The 15,146-nt window shown below is 40.0% G+C and overlaps 1 protein-coding gene across 1 annotated transcript in view; it reads right to left on the reverse strand.

Moving 5' to 3' along the window:
* Positions 1-9,065: 9,065 nt before the first annotated feature.
* Positions 9,066-15,146, reverse strand: part of LOC124163259 (mucin-19-like) — a 223,304-nt gene continuing 217,223 nt past the window's right edge. The window contains exons 6-7 of the mRNA XM_046540037.1: positions 13,984-14,434; positions 9,066-12,759 (exon numbers count right to left, since the gene is read on the reverse strand). Coding sequence (XP_046395993.1) covers positions 12,301-12,759; positions 13,984-14,434 — 910 coding nt within the window. The 3' untranslated portion in view covers positions 9,066-12,300. The remainder of the gene's footprint in view (positions 12,760-13,983; positions 14,435-15,146) is intronic.

A 15,146-nucleotide genomic window follows, 5' to 3' on the forward strand; every position in this document is an offset into this window, starting at 1 on the left:
CCATTCCAGTGGTGGATTCATATGGGGGCACAGGGAGCGTGCATACCCCCCCTTGTGGTGCCTCCTACCGTACCGAACAATGCAGAACTACTATTGTAACTTATGGTTTTTTGGGAATATCCCGCGTCAGGTTATTAAAATGGCCGACGTTTCTTCTCCTATGCCGGAGACCTCATCAGGGCAAATGACCGTGTTGTCTTTATTTCGCATCAATTTATAGATGGTGGGTGGTGGTAGGGAGTTAGGGAGGGGTTAGGGAGGGGAGTTAGGGGGGGCTAACTCCCTACCACCACCCACCATCTATAAATTGATGCGAAATAAAGACAACACGGTCATTCGCCCTGATGAGGTCTCCGGCATAGGAGAAGAAACGTCGGCCATTTTAATAACCTGATGCGGGATATTCCCAAAAAACCATAAATCTACAAACATGGACCGCGAAACCTTAGTAATTTTACTATTGTAACTTTTTTATATCATAAGATGGTATTGTCTTGTACATACATATAATCACTTCAATTAAAACTTTCTCAGACTTTGCATGTGACTTGATTATTTTTTATTGCGATAAAAGTAAAGGTAACTCAAGATATATTTTGTGCCCCCCTTGAGTTTTTTCTGCATCTGCTACTGACCCATTCTAATTATTAAATAGTGCCTAGTGGCAAATTTGGAAATTTTTCCTGGGGGTGCAATGAAAGAAAAGCTTTTTTTTTTTGGGTGAGGGGGTACTTGCTCTGGGATTCATTTAATAGGGGTTTCATAGGTAAGGAGAATGCATGTTGAGGGATGGTTCACTTGTAGGGGATACGCCTTGTATCTCCCAAAATATTTAGGAGGGTTTGAACCATGGGCATACCCAGAAAAGGGTCAGAAGGGGGCAGCTGCCCCCATAGAAGCGAGAATAAATTTAGTTCAAAACGAAAGTTTTGGGCAAATTTTCTTTTGATGAAAATTGATATTAGCCTAAGACATGAAACTAAAATAAATTTTTTTCAAGTAAATTATTTTAAAAACTAATATAGCACTATCATAATTCTCTTAAAATTTTGGTTTTATTAACCTTTTCTGTGCTAAAAAATTACAACTTGAAGTTTTGATCTTGGGTACGCCCATTGGTTTAAACCCCTTAAATCTTTTCACCACCCGCTTTCTACAGTCTTGTGAGGTTGTATTCCAAAATACTTACCATCCCATTCAATCCGGCTCATGTTGGCAAGGGCGATCTGGTCAGGTCGGCAGATCAGCAATCGCCAATGTGGCCTCCACAACGATCGCTTCAATTATGAAGCGTGTCGTGAACCTGATGCTTTTTTGAAAATAAAAGTAATCTATGCAATGCCATTTCCCGTTTACTTTTATATGATACTTCCAATTATTTTGGCACAGATAGAAGGCATATCCCTATCAGGGATGCAGCTAGGAATTAAGGCTAGGGGGGGTTTTAGGCGCAACTAGACCTGGAGTGGGTGGTATACCCTCTAGGATAAGGGAGAGGTGCAGGGGCCCTCCCCCAGAATTTTTTTAAAGATAAATGTTTCAAAATGGTGAGTTTCAAGGCTTTCTGAGGGATATTTTATTAATCCTAACACTCTTCTATAAGTATATGTATTAATCAAATGAAGTAATATGGATTAAACTTAAAAGTTTCTCTGAGCTCTGGGGGGGGGGGGGGGGTTTCCCCCAAAACCCTCCCATCGCTGCGCCACTGGTCCCTATTGAATATCCGTTTTCTACCTCTCTATTTCCGTGAGTGGCATTATTTCGTCCAGCTTCAAAAATAAACTAATAGCTTATTTCAAGGTTCAACAACAAATATGTGAACATTCGACAGCGAAAAGGAGTTCGGGCTCTCTTTGTTAGACTCATGTTCTCCGAATGGTTGGATGTAGTCGTATGGCTCCTGGGTGCGGAAATGGTTTAACCCTTTAAGGTCCAAGGGACATACATGTCCCAAATTTTTGAAATTCTCTCCAAATTAAATGAGAAGGTGTATGTATGATTGTAAGAATTGTTTCTATTGAAGAATAGACTCTTGTCTTCCAGTTTTAAACTCTATTTGTGATATCCATTAGATATTGTAGTTTCCACATTGTTAATAACGTTTACTTGAAATGCTGTTTACGAAGTGGAAATTTGATAGTTAATAAGAAATCAATGAGATGGTCAATTACAACAGGACTTTCGGTTCATCCTTTTTGTGCAACTAGCCTGTGGAGTTGGTACGAAATAAATACGCTTTTTTAGCTTTAATTTTCACAAAATTAGTGTTCGTATGTCATGGGACACATGTGTCCCTATATGGACCATGACGGAGCGAGAATTGGAGTTATTTCACGTCCCAGATTGTATCTCACACAGTTTTGGGGGTTAAACCCCCACCCTCCCCCAGAGCTCAGAGAAATTTTTGAGTTTAATCCATGTTACTTACTTGGATTGATAATACTAATAGAATAATGTAAGGATTAATTAAATATCCCCTCAGAAAGCCGTAAAACTCACCACATTGAACCGTTTATCTTAAAATTCCGCAATTTATTAATCTCGCACCTACCGCATATCCTGGTGGGTATTCCATACCCCCACACACACCGGTATTACTTACACCTAAACCCCCCCCCCCAGCCTTAATTCCTAACTGCGCCTCTGATCTCAGAAACCATTAAAGATATCGCTTTCATTTAATGTTTTTGGAATCTACACATTAATATTAGCCTAAAAACGTATTTTGTAATGCAATCTAATGGCTGCAATCTTTATGGCCCTTTAAGGGCTAAGGAAAATGAATAAACGTAACTAATTCCATTGGTAGCAATTCCCTTCCGCCCACAGCAACAGTTTTTCATGGAATTAAGTATTCTAACATTCACTCTTCCATTCCCAAAATCGTATACCGCGCAACGTCGCAAACTTTCGCATGGACAGCACATGCGTTGAGAGGGATGCAGGGAGGGAGGGGGTTGGTGAGGAGGGAAAAGGGTGGCATTTTTCCTTCGCCTTTCTGCGGTCCACTTTCCCCATCTGCCGTGCGGCGCCAGCAGCTGTGCCTTTCTCCGTCCGGCGACCTCCAAACGCCGGGCGCCCTCATTGGGACCTCCTGCGGTCTATACCACCCCCTGCACCGTTTCACTTTCGGCCCTCTCAACGAATTTCTGCCACGTAGCTGAGGACTCAACGCCGCCCACGGAGGATGTACTTGAATCGGTCGAGGTATCAGTCACAACACTTAAAAACAGTAGGAAACAACATTTTTCGTTCATTGTTGAAAGAAAATAAATTCCCCAAGGCCGTAGTCTTTGCTGGGCAAAAAATGTATGTGTGTGTGTGTTTGGGAAGTTAGAAAGATTACTGTAGGGTGATAGACAACAATTAGGCTGAAATACAATGAAACAAACAATCGCGCAAGCCCACTCACTCACCTAGCAGATTTGCTCTAAGGAGCAAAATTTCGCGTAGGTCTCAATCACGAACACACTCAGGTTTACGAAGCTTCCGCTCACGCTAGTGACCCACTCACGCCAAAGAAACAGACAAAAAATAGACAAAAAATGTTTCGTAAGTAAAATTCGTAAATTTTGAAACTCAACGTACGAATGATCGTCAGAGTTTCTTGATCTTTCGCGGTTGGAGTTCATTTACTACCCTTGAGGCACCTATACATATGCAAGGCGCTAAGGTTTTTTCTACCTTCGTTGTGGGCATCACCCAAAAGTGTTGGATAAACGCCATTCATATGTACTTTGTATGCTATACGCCACGATGTGGTGGAAGTTCTTAATATTAGTAAATATAAACATTTCAATGTTCCGTTTAACCGTTCCATTCTTACTATCAACAAACAAGTACTTCATATGTATTATCCGAACCAAATGTTTATTTTTTTTTAACAGAAACTTTTTTCTTGGGGCCAAATATTTACAACTGTTTTCCTAAAATAACCAAAGATAAACCAGCCTTCCAAAAGCAGTTAAACCAGCAAAAACAATATGTAGCATATTACTTGGTGTTTTTTTTTCATTTTTGCCATTTTGAAAAAAAAATGATTTAACGTGTGTTATTCCGTAATAATCACCGTAATAATATCGTAATAATAATTAAAATCAAACCGAGGCCAGTACATTTTGAGCTATTAGCAAATGAATACACGTAATCAAATCACGTTCTTAATTAAATCAAATCACGTCGTAAATTAATCAAATCACGTTCTTCACACGACAATGGCGGTACAATTGGCTTGAAATGCTGACGTGCTAATGGATTGGAAATATACCTAATAATTGAATAATCCGTGCCCGGTGAACCTTAATTTTGCCTTTCAACTTCGATGGATGTTGCTAGCGAAGATTTCAACGCTTGCTACCGAATCAAATTTTTCAGATTGAAGAAAATTCCCTCCAGTGTTAAAAGAATTTGATATCCAATAGAGTCCAAATTCACTTGAGCCAATTTGATAAGCTCTAATGAAAAGAGTAGGGACTGATGATTAATAGAAAGATCAATTCGTGATGAATAATACTATCAATTCAAGCAACCTTAGGTCCAGAGTGCAGTACATATCTGTTCTGATACCGATGATTTAGCAGACCTAGCAATTATCGGGCCTGTGGTTTTGCATTGCTCATAATAATATATTAGTTATGAAACATGGGCTAGACGGAAAAGGAGATCATAATTCGAATTAAAGTTGATTCAATCAATAAACTACATTTGTAATCCGTGTTGTAATCCAGCTATACATGACGGCACTTATCTAAACATAGAAAAATGTTAATTCGTTGCATAATTTAATTGTTGTTTTTAACAAATAACTGGTATATTATTCGCTTTACCTAATTATTCACGATAAAATAATGTTAAGCAAATAATATTTAATATTTAAGCGCCATTGGTTTACTTTTTGATTTAATAAATTTTGATTACTTTCTGATTCATTTTTAAGATGTAATAAATGCTTTCATTGTTGATATATGACATTATTTAAACCAAAATGACGCTATAATTGGCTCAAAAAGCTGCATAAAGCTTTGACTTAAAAGTATAATAATTCAATCATCCACATTCTCAGTGCCATAATAATTCTTTTTTACCTCGATGGACGTCATTTATAATGGAAAACATTGTTAAAATAACATGCGTGTAAAACGTATTTGCTTTGAGGCCTTAAAGGCCAGTTTACACGAAAAATAAACACTTACGAGTTAATGTCTAAATACACCAAAGGATGAAGTCCGCCATGAAAAAATATTTGACTTAGCCGGTATTCGAACCCAGATCTCCCAATTGCCGGTCAGGTGTGTTAGCAAGTTACACTACCAAGTCATTCTGTATGTTTGAACGATTTTTGTGAACCGGAACGGAACATGTACGAATGCATGAACCAAATTAGAACAAGTTCTATTTTCTGTACATACATTCGCACAAGTATGGCTGTTACTATGTGCATTTTTGTGTTCATTCGCGCGTGCATACATTTAGGCATTAACTCGGGTGCGGGTTAATGTACCGTGTAAACAGGCCTTAGCGCACTTAATTCCTTCTAATGCCACCTTCCACCATCACCACACAAGATCAAGTAATAATATACACCACAAGCAGTACTCCAGCTCCCTCTGTTTAAAGGGTCCCAGGCATTCAGTCTCTGCTATATTTAACAAAATCCCTGACGAAATAAAAGATTGCACCTCAATTTATGTATTTAAGAACAAGCTGAAACTCCTTCTCTCTAAAAAGTGCTATTACAGCATTTCCGAATATATGGAAGATAATTTGTAAATATGATAATCTCCATGATGCTAGTTGTGACACCTTATTTTGTCCATACTATTGTATTGTACTTATTTATTTCATCAATTCTTATGTATTTAGAAAAATTATTTTTATTGTTTCCATGTAAATTGTAAATCTTGATGACACATCATCATTGTATTTTTATTTGATATTTGTATTAGCTTTTTTATGACGTAGCCATGCAATTGTACTCTTGCCAATCGGTGAAATAAATTATTATTATTATTTATAGGTTTGCAATGCGCCGAAGAAGACTTCGTACCTCTCGACTCCCTAGTGCAGTTGAGTATAGTGGCATTTTCTCCGCTATGCGTGTTGGGGAGGGAGGAGTAAAATAAAACCATGACCTGAGCGATGATTTTCCGACATCGAAGGTCACCCACCCATCCGGGGGTCTGGAAGTAAAACCTGATCGTGCTCCAGTTCAGGTGACCCACTTCTGCGCCGCCCTTGGCTCGACGGAGGAGAGAAATGCGGCTGCCATCGTAACGCCTTCCCTTGCATGTACAACAAAGAGAGCATTTGGCGAGGAAGCGGATCCTTCAATCAAACGCCTCGTTTCGGAAGAAAGGAATGGACGATGAAGGGGGCTGCATAGAGGAGGCCCATTTCCATCCCGTAAAAAGGCCAATTTCTGTTGCCTCTTCGATCGCATGTTAATCGGTTTTCAAAAATGTCCGACGATGTCCAAAAATGACGGGAGGGTTTCCGGGTCACAACCCCCCTCCCTAGTGCCTTCAACTTCACCCAGTTATGTATGCTTTAATAAATACTCGTACGAAATTACTGTTTTTGAGTCCTAAAAATCACGTTTTCAAGATCAAAAATCCCAAAATTTTCGTGGGAGGGCCCCCGGACCCCCTTTGCCATGGGGTGTTTTCCATACACCCTGGAAGGACCCCAAAATCTCCGGTAAAAAACCCCCCCCCCACGATTTAAAAATCCTGGCTACGCCACTATCGTGACGTATCACTCATTTAGCCAATCTTGTGAGGGCAAATGAAGTAGGCAGTTGTCAATATTTGCCTGTGTCTCAAACTTGAATAAATTTACGTCAGTATTCTTCCGGCCTCATTTTTTTATTAGAGATATAGGAAAATATTTGAAAGAGTGTATTATCTCTGCTCACACAGTATCAAAATCATTTTTGTAAGCTCATAGACTGTAAGTCACATAGAAAAGGTTTCATAAGCTTTGTTTTCTGTAAACTACATTTGAAATCCGTATTGTTATACAGGCTTACATGACAGCACTTGTAAAACCATAGAAAATGTTTAATTCATTGTAGATGTAATTGTTGCTTTGACATAAAAATCAATGCATAAAATATCGTGATCAATTTTTAAGTAAGAAAATATTATATTATAATATCGTAAGTAATTATTTTGTCATATTAGTATTTAATTGCGCTGTTTTTTGCATGTAAAGGTTTATTTATTTTAGGCTTGTATAGCCATAAAACAAGCTAATGTTTTTGTGCTACGAGGACAAAAGGAGGCCATGAATTGTTAAAAATATTACATTCTGCAAACTTTTTTCCTCTGTTTTCTCCTTTGCCAACTATATTCGCTGTTTTGGCGCTGGCTAAATTGTTACAGGTGGCACCGAAAAAAACAGGAACAGGACTTCCTATAGCCCAGGAATAAGTATCTCTACTATAAGTACCGTACCTACTAATTTTTAACCTATAAATAGTGGGGTACATTTACTAAAATTAAAAGTATCGTAATTATTTATTGTATTTCCCCGTAGGACCAGAATGTGTGATAATGTCATGCCCGTGGCTCATTCTGGGGTGAGTTCTATCCCAACCTATCTAGGTTGACCTTTGAGCTCCTTAAAAAGAAATTTATCACCCTTCGCAAAGTATGCTGCCGTCAGAACCAAGTTGTTTTTCATGTCCACAAAAATGTTTAAGGCGTTACTTTTACTTCATTTTAAGTCACTTTTGCGCCTATGACTAAATTAGAAGTGAGAGTAAATTCAAGGAACTAAATGGAGGGTGATGTAATGATAGTTTTTATGAGTACCTTAAAGTTATTCAACCGATACATATATAAAATATTCTGATCAATGAAAATAAAAAAAACAAAACAAATATTTTAGATATTTATATTCTAATAAATATAAAATAAAAAATAGACAAAATAATTATATTTTTACATATTTATCGTGATAATTGGGTCATTCCTTCGCCGCGGGCCGGGCGATAGAAAGTCAGAACCTTTCAGCACAAAAATTTCTAGACTTCGCCGTACGTAAAACAACCTCCGGTACAAGTGAAAGTATCAATTTATTCTCCACCTTTTCGCTGGGCGCTTGACTAAACTTAAAAAGCTTAAATACTCTAGCTATTACACTAATAGAAAAAATCACAACACAACCTTCAGTTATGATAAGGGTCGTAAATACATCAGAATGCAAGTCAATAGAGTTTCCAAAAATCAATAAAAGATCGTAGGAACAGTGGTTTTCAACACGTTTTCTAACATGATACCGTGTAACCGGTCAGACAGTAACCGATTTCCGCCCACCGTAACCATATGGCTACGTCCTACTATCCCGGGTGTATGAGGCTCTTGAAGAAAACTCGCCCTCCTTTTTGATATCAAATTGTCACAAATGTATCGCTGAAGCCTACAATAGCTTAATACATTTATTTATTTTTGAAGCCGGTAAAAATAAGCCCACTGATCTAAAGAGACGGGTGCGATACTGAAACTGAATATTGACGCCTACTTTCTGTAAATTACACGCAAGTATCATAAAAGTAAACAGATAATGGTATTGATAGATTATGATACTTCCCTTCATTCAAAAATATGCTTGCCGTAAAGAATCATCCTTTCTATCACGGTCTCTCGTAGAAATTGAGCAGCATTAGAGTCTGGCTTCGTTACCACGCTGTATAATAGCTTCATGGCTATGAGTCATTCTGAATAAACAAGTTGAGATATCACTAAAATATTTCACTACATTACTAAAGATGCTAATATAGGTGAAACGTACCTCAATATCTTCACAATCGCAAGCAGAAAGTTTTCTGGGCGGTTATAGGCCAACCGATAACACTTATATATGTCAGTATGAATAAGCTAATAGATGTCGTCAATATTTCATTACCATTTGTAATCATCCCCGAAGTGAACAAGAGATATATTTACCTCGTTTGTCAACACATTATTCCATTAAAAAAATTGACTACATGAAAATGTGTAAATGATGGAGTAGTCATACATCAGGGCGTTTTTGGAGAGGGATGAAAAAATAACAAGTAATCAAGTTTATTAAAATTTTATTACATGAAAAATATTTACAAAACACAAGGTTGTGGGTACCATTTTTATTTTGGGGATTGAATGGGAAAAAATTAAGGCTTGGATCATCGGCGTTGATAGTGAATAAAATAAAAGATTCAAATCAATTTTACTCAGATACCTTACGGCATATATACCTTAAAACTCAAAACAATTTCACATCTTTGTTTTTTTTTCAGTACCACAACCCAAACAAACCTGTCACTGTCTTCAACGACGTCATGCCATCAAAAAGGGCACCATTGAGTCCAAAGGTGGAACAATATCCACTCCTTCGTAAAAACTCAACACAAAGAAAATCCTACTACGTACTTGATCATATGCAAGGAGTCTAGAGAGTTTAAATAAAAAAATATCAAAGTGAAAAGGGTAAAAATATAATCCTATGAATGGAATTACGATCATTAAGCCGACATCAGTCGTCAATTTCGTTAGAGTTTACATCGTTGCGTATTAAAATTTCTGTCCGCGGTGTTGATGCTGCGTTTCCTGAAGACTATTCATAAGAACATTACCCGCACTGTCAAAAAAGAGCATGGAAAAGTGTGGCATAGAACGTCCGATAATCTTTGCGATTGGCGGACTATTATTCACATGAACGAATGCATCAGTCAAATCAGCAAATCAATGCGACGAGCGCCATGCATGAAGATATCCAGTCTTTCCTGAACACGAAGATCTCCCAGTAGTAATTGACGAGAAAGCCATGCTCTTGCGGTAGAGTTCATGTGCCGCACTAAAATGCTCTTGTACCACGAACAGTGAATCAGGACGTATGCGGACTGTGGAAGACGACCATGAGTTTTGGAAAACTATACAATTGTTCACCTCGATTAGAGGATTCTCTACAATAAATACGGTTATGACTTTAATCTGAACACATGGCGATTATCCACATCGAGTTCTCATTCGCTACAACATCAGAGAGATTACAGATTTAAAATAAAGTGACCGAATCGGAATGTTTGCTCAGGTTAATTATTTTGTTTATGTGGAATCTTCCTTCGAGTGTTCCTACACTCGTTTCTTGTTTATTTCTTTGAAAAATATCCCCGATTGTTTTTTCTTACGTATTAAAAATATTTTCCGTCCGCCGACAGCTGGCAGAACAATAGGGTCGTTCGCAGATGGATGCTGAAAATCATCAAGATATAATCAGGCTATTAAGAAACGCCAGTGTCCTATCATTGCACAGAAATCAAACATGAATAAATATTTTCCGGAAGTCATCGTTTTTTTTGCAAAATATTTCCGACTTGTATCGAATTGGGGTTGATATTTTTTCTCTAAGATATAACTGCATGGCGCCATTCACATAAAGCAGACGGAACAGTCATCAATTTTTGTCGTGAATCCGTATTTCATATAATTTGACCAATTTTTGGCAAGGTTAGTGTCAAAGATTTGAGTAAAGCAGCAAATTCGTTGGATATTAGGATGAGTAGTATACTCGCTGACCATACACATGTCCATATCGCCTACCGATAAAATGAAAAGGCGTCCGAGTTTTTTTTTCAACAAGATATCAAGCTTCGGGAGAATTCTGGAGATTATCACCGCGCAATAATGTTGGCGGGCATAAACGCAACTTTACACGACTATCACAAATTGAACATGGTTAGTGTTCATGGGGGGCTGACTCCCCAAGCCACGCCGTTAATTCTTGGATCGTTTATTTTACTTCTCTTTATTGCTACCATACCTCACAGAGAGTCGATTCCTTTTTCTAACACTTGTCTTCATTCGTGTCCTCGCATTTATAAAAAAATTCTGGGTCCGTATACAAGTCTTGCCTTCCTCTCAAGGTCTTCCAACACAGAACACCTCAATGCGCGATTATATGTGGGTTTTGATGTCCTCATGAAACGTCAAAAATGGTTAAGGGCCGTATTTATGGTCGTTTCTTTACGGTTACCGAGCTCCGAGCAGGGTCCTTACGACGGAAATTAATATTATAGCGACATTCCAGCCGGTAATGGACCTCTGACACTCCCTACACTTGGCAGGTGCGTACTCCCCAATGCTCCTTTGAAATGACGTCCTATGCTAAATTTATTGAATCCATGCATTCCGAAACAGCACAAGTACATTCAGAAAAATTTTGAAACAAAAATCTTTCTTCACAATACTTCATACCCACTACTGCCACTATTCCAACTTCTTGCAATATGGATGTGTGATACAGGATGCAATATCCTTTTCATGAAAAAATATGAGGAACAGCTATGGTAGCACAAAAGATGTACCAAAAAACCTGTTCCTACCAAATTCCTGCTAAGTGGGCTTGAGATATTTTTGAAATCATGATTTCAATTGTCTTTATACGGTGTTTTCTTACTTAATATTCATAATTGGGGCGCGATAAGCACATTTTGACAGTTTATTCTCGTCAAGCGCGATATTTCAATAAAAATATTGGCGAGTTCGCATCTCCTGCGTGGTATTGGGGATAGCAAGGAATCCCAGAACGCCTTATATGCGACAATTAAGTTCATTCTAGTTGTATGGTGGCAATAGTAAAGTCAACCATGAATACGGCCCTTAGATTGTGACTGGTTCTGCCGAAAAATTACACGATTGGAAGCCGGAGAGGTAAATAAAACATAACAGCCACACCTCTCCCTCTCAGCTTTCCTCGTGGAACTTCGGATCATGTCGAAGGCCCATCCGTTCCACTGAACTCAATACAATAGAAAGACACAATCTCATTGCGATTGACATCATCGAATGCTCAAATTAGGCAAAAAATTGCATGTGCGACCATCTTGGGAAGGACCTCCTTGCATGGCGCTACATTAAAATCCACGCATCTTTGAACACATTCTCAGATCATGCTTTACGGACTGGATTTAATTTGGATGATAGATCGCTTGGACCTTATAAGACTATTTAAGTACTTCAAAATACACCATACTCACATCTAAACTGTCATTGTCCCCCCATTTAAAACACTTGGGCCGAAGTCCTTTCCAATATGGCCGACCTTGCAACAGCTGACAATGTTCGAGATTAACAGCAATCGTCATTCCATTGTATTGAGTATAATCCGCTCGCAAGGACCAGTGCCTCACGTGAGTAAGCCTTGAAAGGTGCATATCCATCCTCAAACCCACCCCCTTCAAGGGATGGGCACAATTGATTTCAAATTACGTCGCGATGGGAGGTGGAGAACGGGGATAGCTGGGTTTGGTGAGCACTACGCTTCTTGCTGGGATGGCGTCGGCCTGCTGGAAAAGAGCGGCCTCCTCGCCCGCTTCCTCCCGGCCAGAAGACCAGCGAGTCCCCGCTCCTCGTGAGCGGTCGTTGAAGTCGCCGGCGTCGTGGCCGCCGATGCCGCGGCTTCCTCCTCGCCTTCTCCCGCCTCGTCCTTGTGGTGTTCCTCCGCACCTTCTTCGTGTTCCTCCCCTTCGCCCTCGGCGTCAGCCGGCGCGGCGGGAGCGGCCGTCGACGCTTGCCCGGGCCTCCTGCGAGGGAGCAGCGAGGAGACGAGTTGTCTGCGGCCGGCTGCAGATGCGGGAGCTGGGCGGGCGGTGGCGGCCTTCTCGGTGACGCGCAGGCGGGGGCGGTTGCGCAGACGGTTCAGGGGGCCGGGGATGGGGGTGGTAGAGCCCGCCTTGTCCTCGCCGTCCTCTGAATCTACGTGTTCCTCAGCAGCCTGGAACGATTGAGCAGTCGGGCTGTTAGTTTTGGATTGGCGACTCGATGAGTAAACAGGTTTGTTTCTTGAAATGATATTTGATGATTTCCTGGCGAATAATGTGTGTAAACCTTTCTGGGGATACCGACGGGGTTAGATACTGCATTTCTGCCGAAGTTTCGAGCTCCTACTCGAAGCTCATAATCAGAGCTGCTCATGACACCCGTGGCATAGATCGAAACGTTCGCAGAAATGGAGTATCTAGCCAAGTGGGAATCCTTGGAAGTTTTACCCACAGCTTAGTTTCTTACTCAAAACAACTTAGCTTTAATATGCTTGGATTATGCTTGCCGTAAATCATATTAATTAATTTTAAATTGTAAGTTCAAAACTTAAATTAGCGTGTGATGGTTTATAAAAACAAAAACAGCGTAAATCGACTAAAGATGGTCATTAGATGAGAAAATATCAAATATCAATTGCAATAACCACTAAAAAATTTTCGTCTCTCAAGGGACATGAAAATGATTGTCAGTACACTGAAATAGATTTCATGATCAATGCGCGGTATGAGTTGGGATTGAAGGAAGGATTGGCCTGATTTATAAGAAGTCAAGTTGGGGCAAGTTAGAATGCGGAGTACGCGGCATTAGAGTAAGCATAGCATAATACAGGATGCCGAACAAATGTTCATAATAGTATGAATGTATATAATTCCTTACCATTGTTCACGTGAAACATATATATTGTTGATCGCATACAATACCATCGGAATCCGGTTGGTCGACCGGGGAACACAGGACCACATAGCAAGAAATGCGGGATTTGCAATAATGAAGTGCATGAACCGGCATGAAATATAGAGAAATGGAGGGTTGCAGAATGACTGTGTTCCTTAAGGTCGCTTACACGGGGAACGTAATTGCGCAGGTTAGTACTGCATTTATTTCTCAATGTGGCGTGAAATTGTGCGATTGTACGCACGAAATTATAACAGGGGCTATTTTGCGATTCTCAAGTTCTTGCATTCTCGCATGTATTATATCAATTCACCGCTTTACACGACGCAATTTTGATTGCTTTCTACGTACATACGTCAGATTGTGCAAGTACATACCCCGTGTAAATGTAATGAATATTTAAACATCCAAGGGGCGGACAATATGGTGTTAACGCGTACAAAAGTTGTAGATATCTTGTTATACTGCAGTTTTATAGGACTTAATTTCGGGTAAAACTAACCGAATGGTTCTCTGACGCAGCTTCCTCCTGAGCGACTTCCGACTGATCCTCTGCCGCTGCCGTGGACGAAGTCTGCGGCAGTGGGGCGAGTCCGGGCCTGGTCCTTCCTTGGAGGTTTATCCTGGGGCCTGGTCTGACGGGCCTTGGGGCCAGAGAGCCAGGGGGCCTCACCCTCGGCCTTCCGGGGAGTCGCGATGGTGCCTCGGGCTGGGGTGAGGGCGATGCGTCCTCAACCGCTCCCCCGCGCTCCGACTCGCCTTCCTCGTTGTCGTCGGCGGCCGGTGCCGCAGTGGTCGTCGTGGTCTGTCCCCGTCTCCTCAGGTTGTAACGGTCAGCAAAGGTGGGTCGTGCGAGGAGTGAAGGCGCCGATGGGCTGCCCCCCTCACTGGGGGTCGCCTCCGTCGTGGTGGTAGAGCTCTGTCCGCGACCTCGGAATCGGTTACCGGGTGTCCTGTTCGGGTCATCAGAAGAGAATCCACAAGTGAAATCAAAATTGACAATATTTATCAAAGCGATATTTCAAGGAATATGAATAATAATTCCATAAATCAGTAAAAAAATTGAACGTTCGCTAAATTGCAATTGTTAAAAAATTACTGTAAATTGTCATCACGGATGTATATGAAAAATTGCTTGAATAAATAAACAAAATATATAAATATAATTCGTTGTCTAGGGCGTGACTTCATGGAATCGACTTGACGTAATGAAAAGTGAAAAATTCCACCAATATTTTTTTTGTACGAACTAGGTTTTGACGTGGGACGTCATCATCACCCAAATTAATGCGGAATAACAAAGTTTTTTACTTTTCATTATGTTTGCTGACTGTAAAAAATGTAAAACGGCTGTGATAAAATAGTAAAATATAAGAAGGGGTATAAGTAACATGTTTATAAACTATGGAAGAAAATCAATGAAAAAGAATACGCTAAATAAACGATAAGACTTAAAGAACAGCAAGAAATACGAGAAAGAAAACACTATCTTGAGACGAGGAGAAGGTGTTACGATGATTGAGTGATTATCGAGGCTATACACAGGAAAACGCAGATAGCACTAGGAGGAATGATAGATCTTAGAATGAAAGAAGACGAAATAGGAAATAGATATAAATGAGCGAATTCTTCGGAGGAGAAGATTAATGTCGTAAAATAAATGCA

The sequence above is a fragment of the Ischnura elegans genome, chromosome 8 (genome assembly GCF_921293095.1).
Source record: "Ischnura elegans chromosome 8, ioIscEleg1.1, whole genome shotgun sequence".
In the NCBI taxonomy this organism is placed as follows: Eukaryota; Metazoa; Arthropoda; class Insecta; order Odonata; family Coenagrionidae; genus Ischnura; species Ischnura elegans.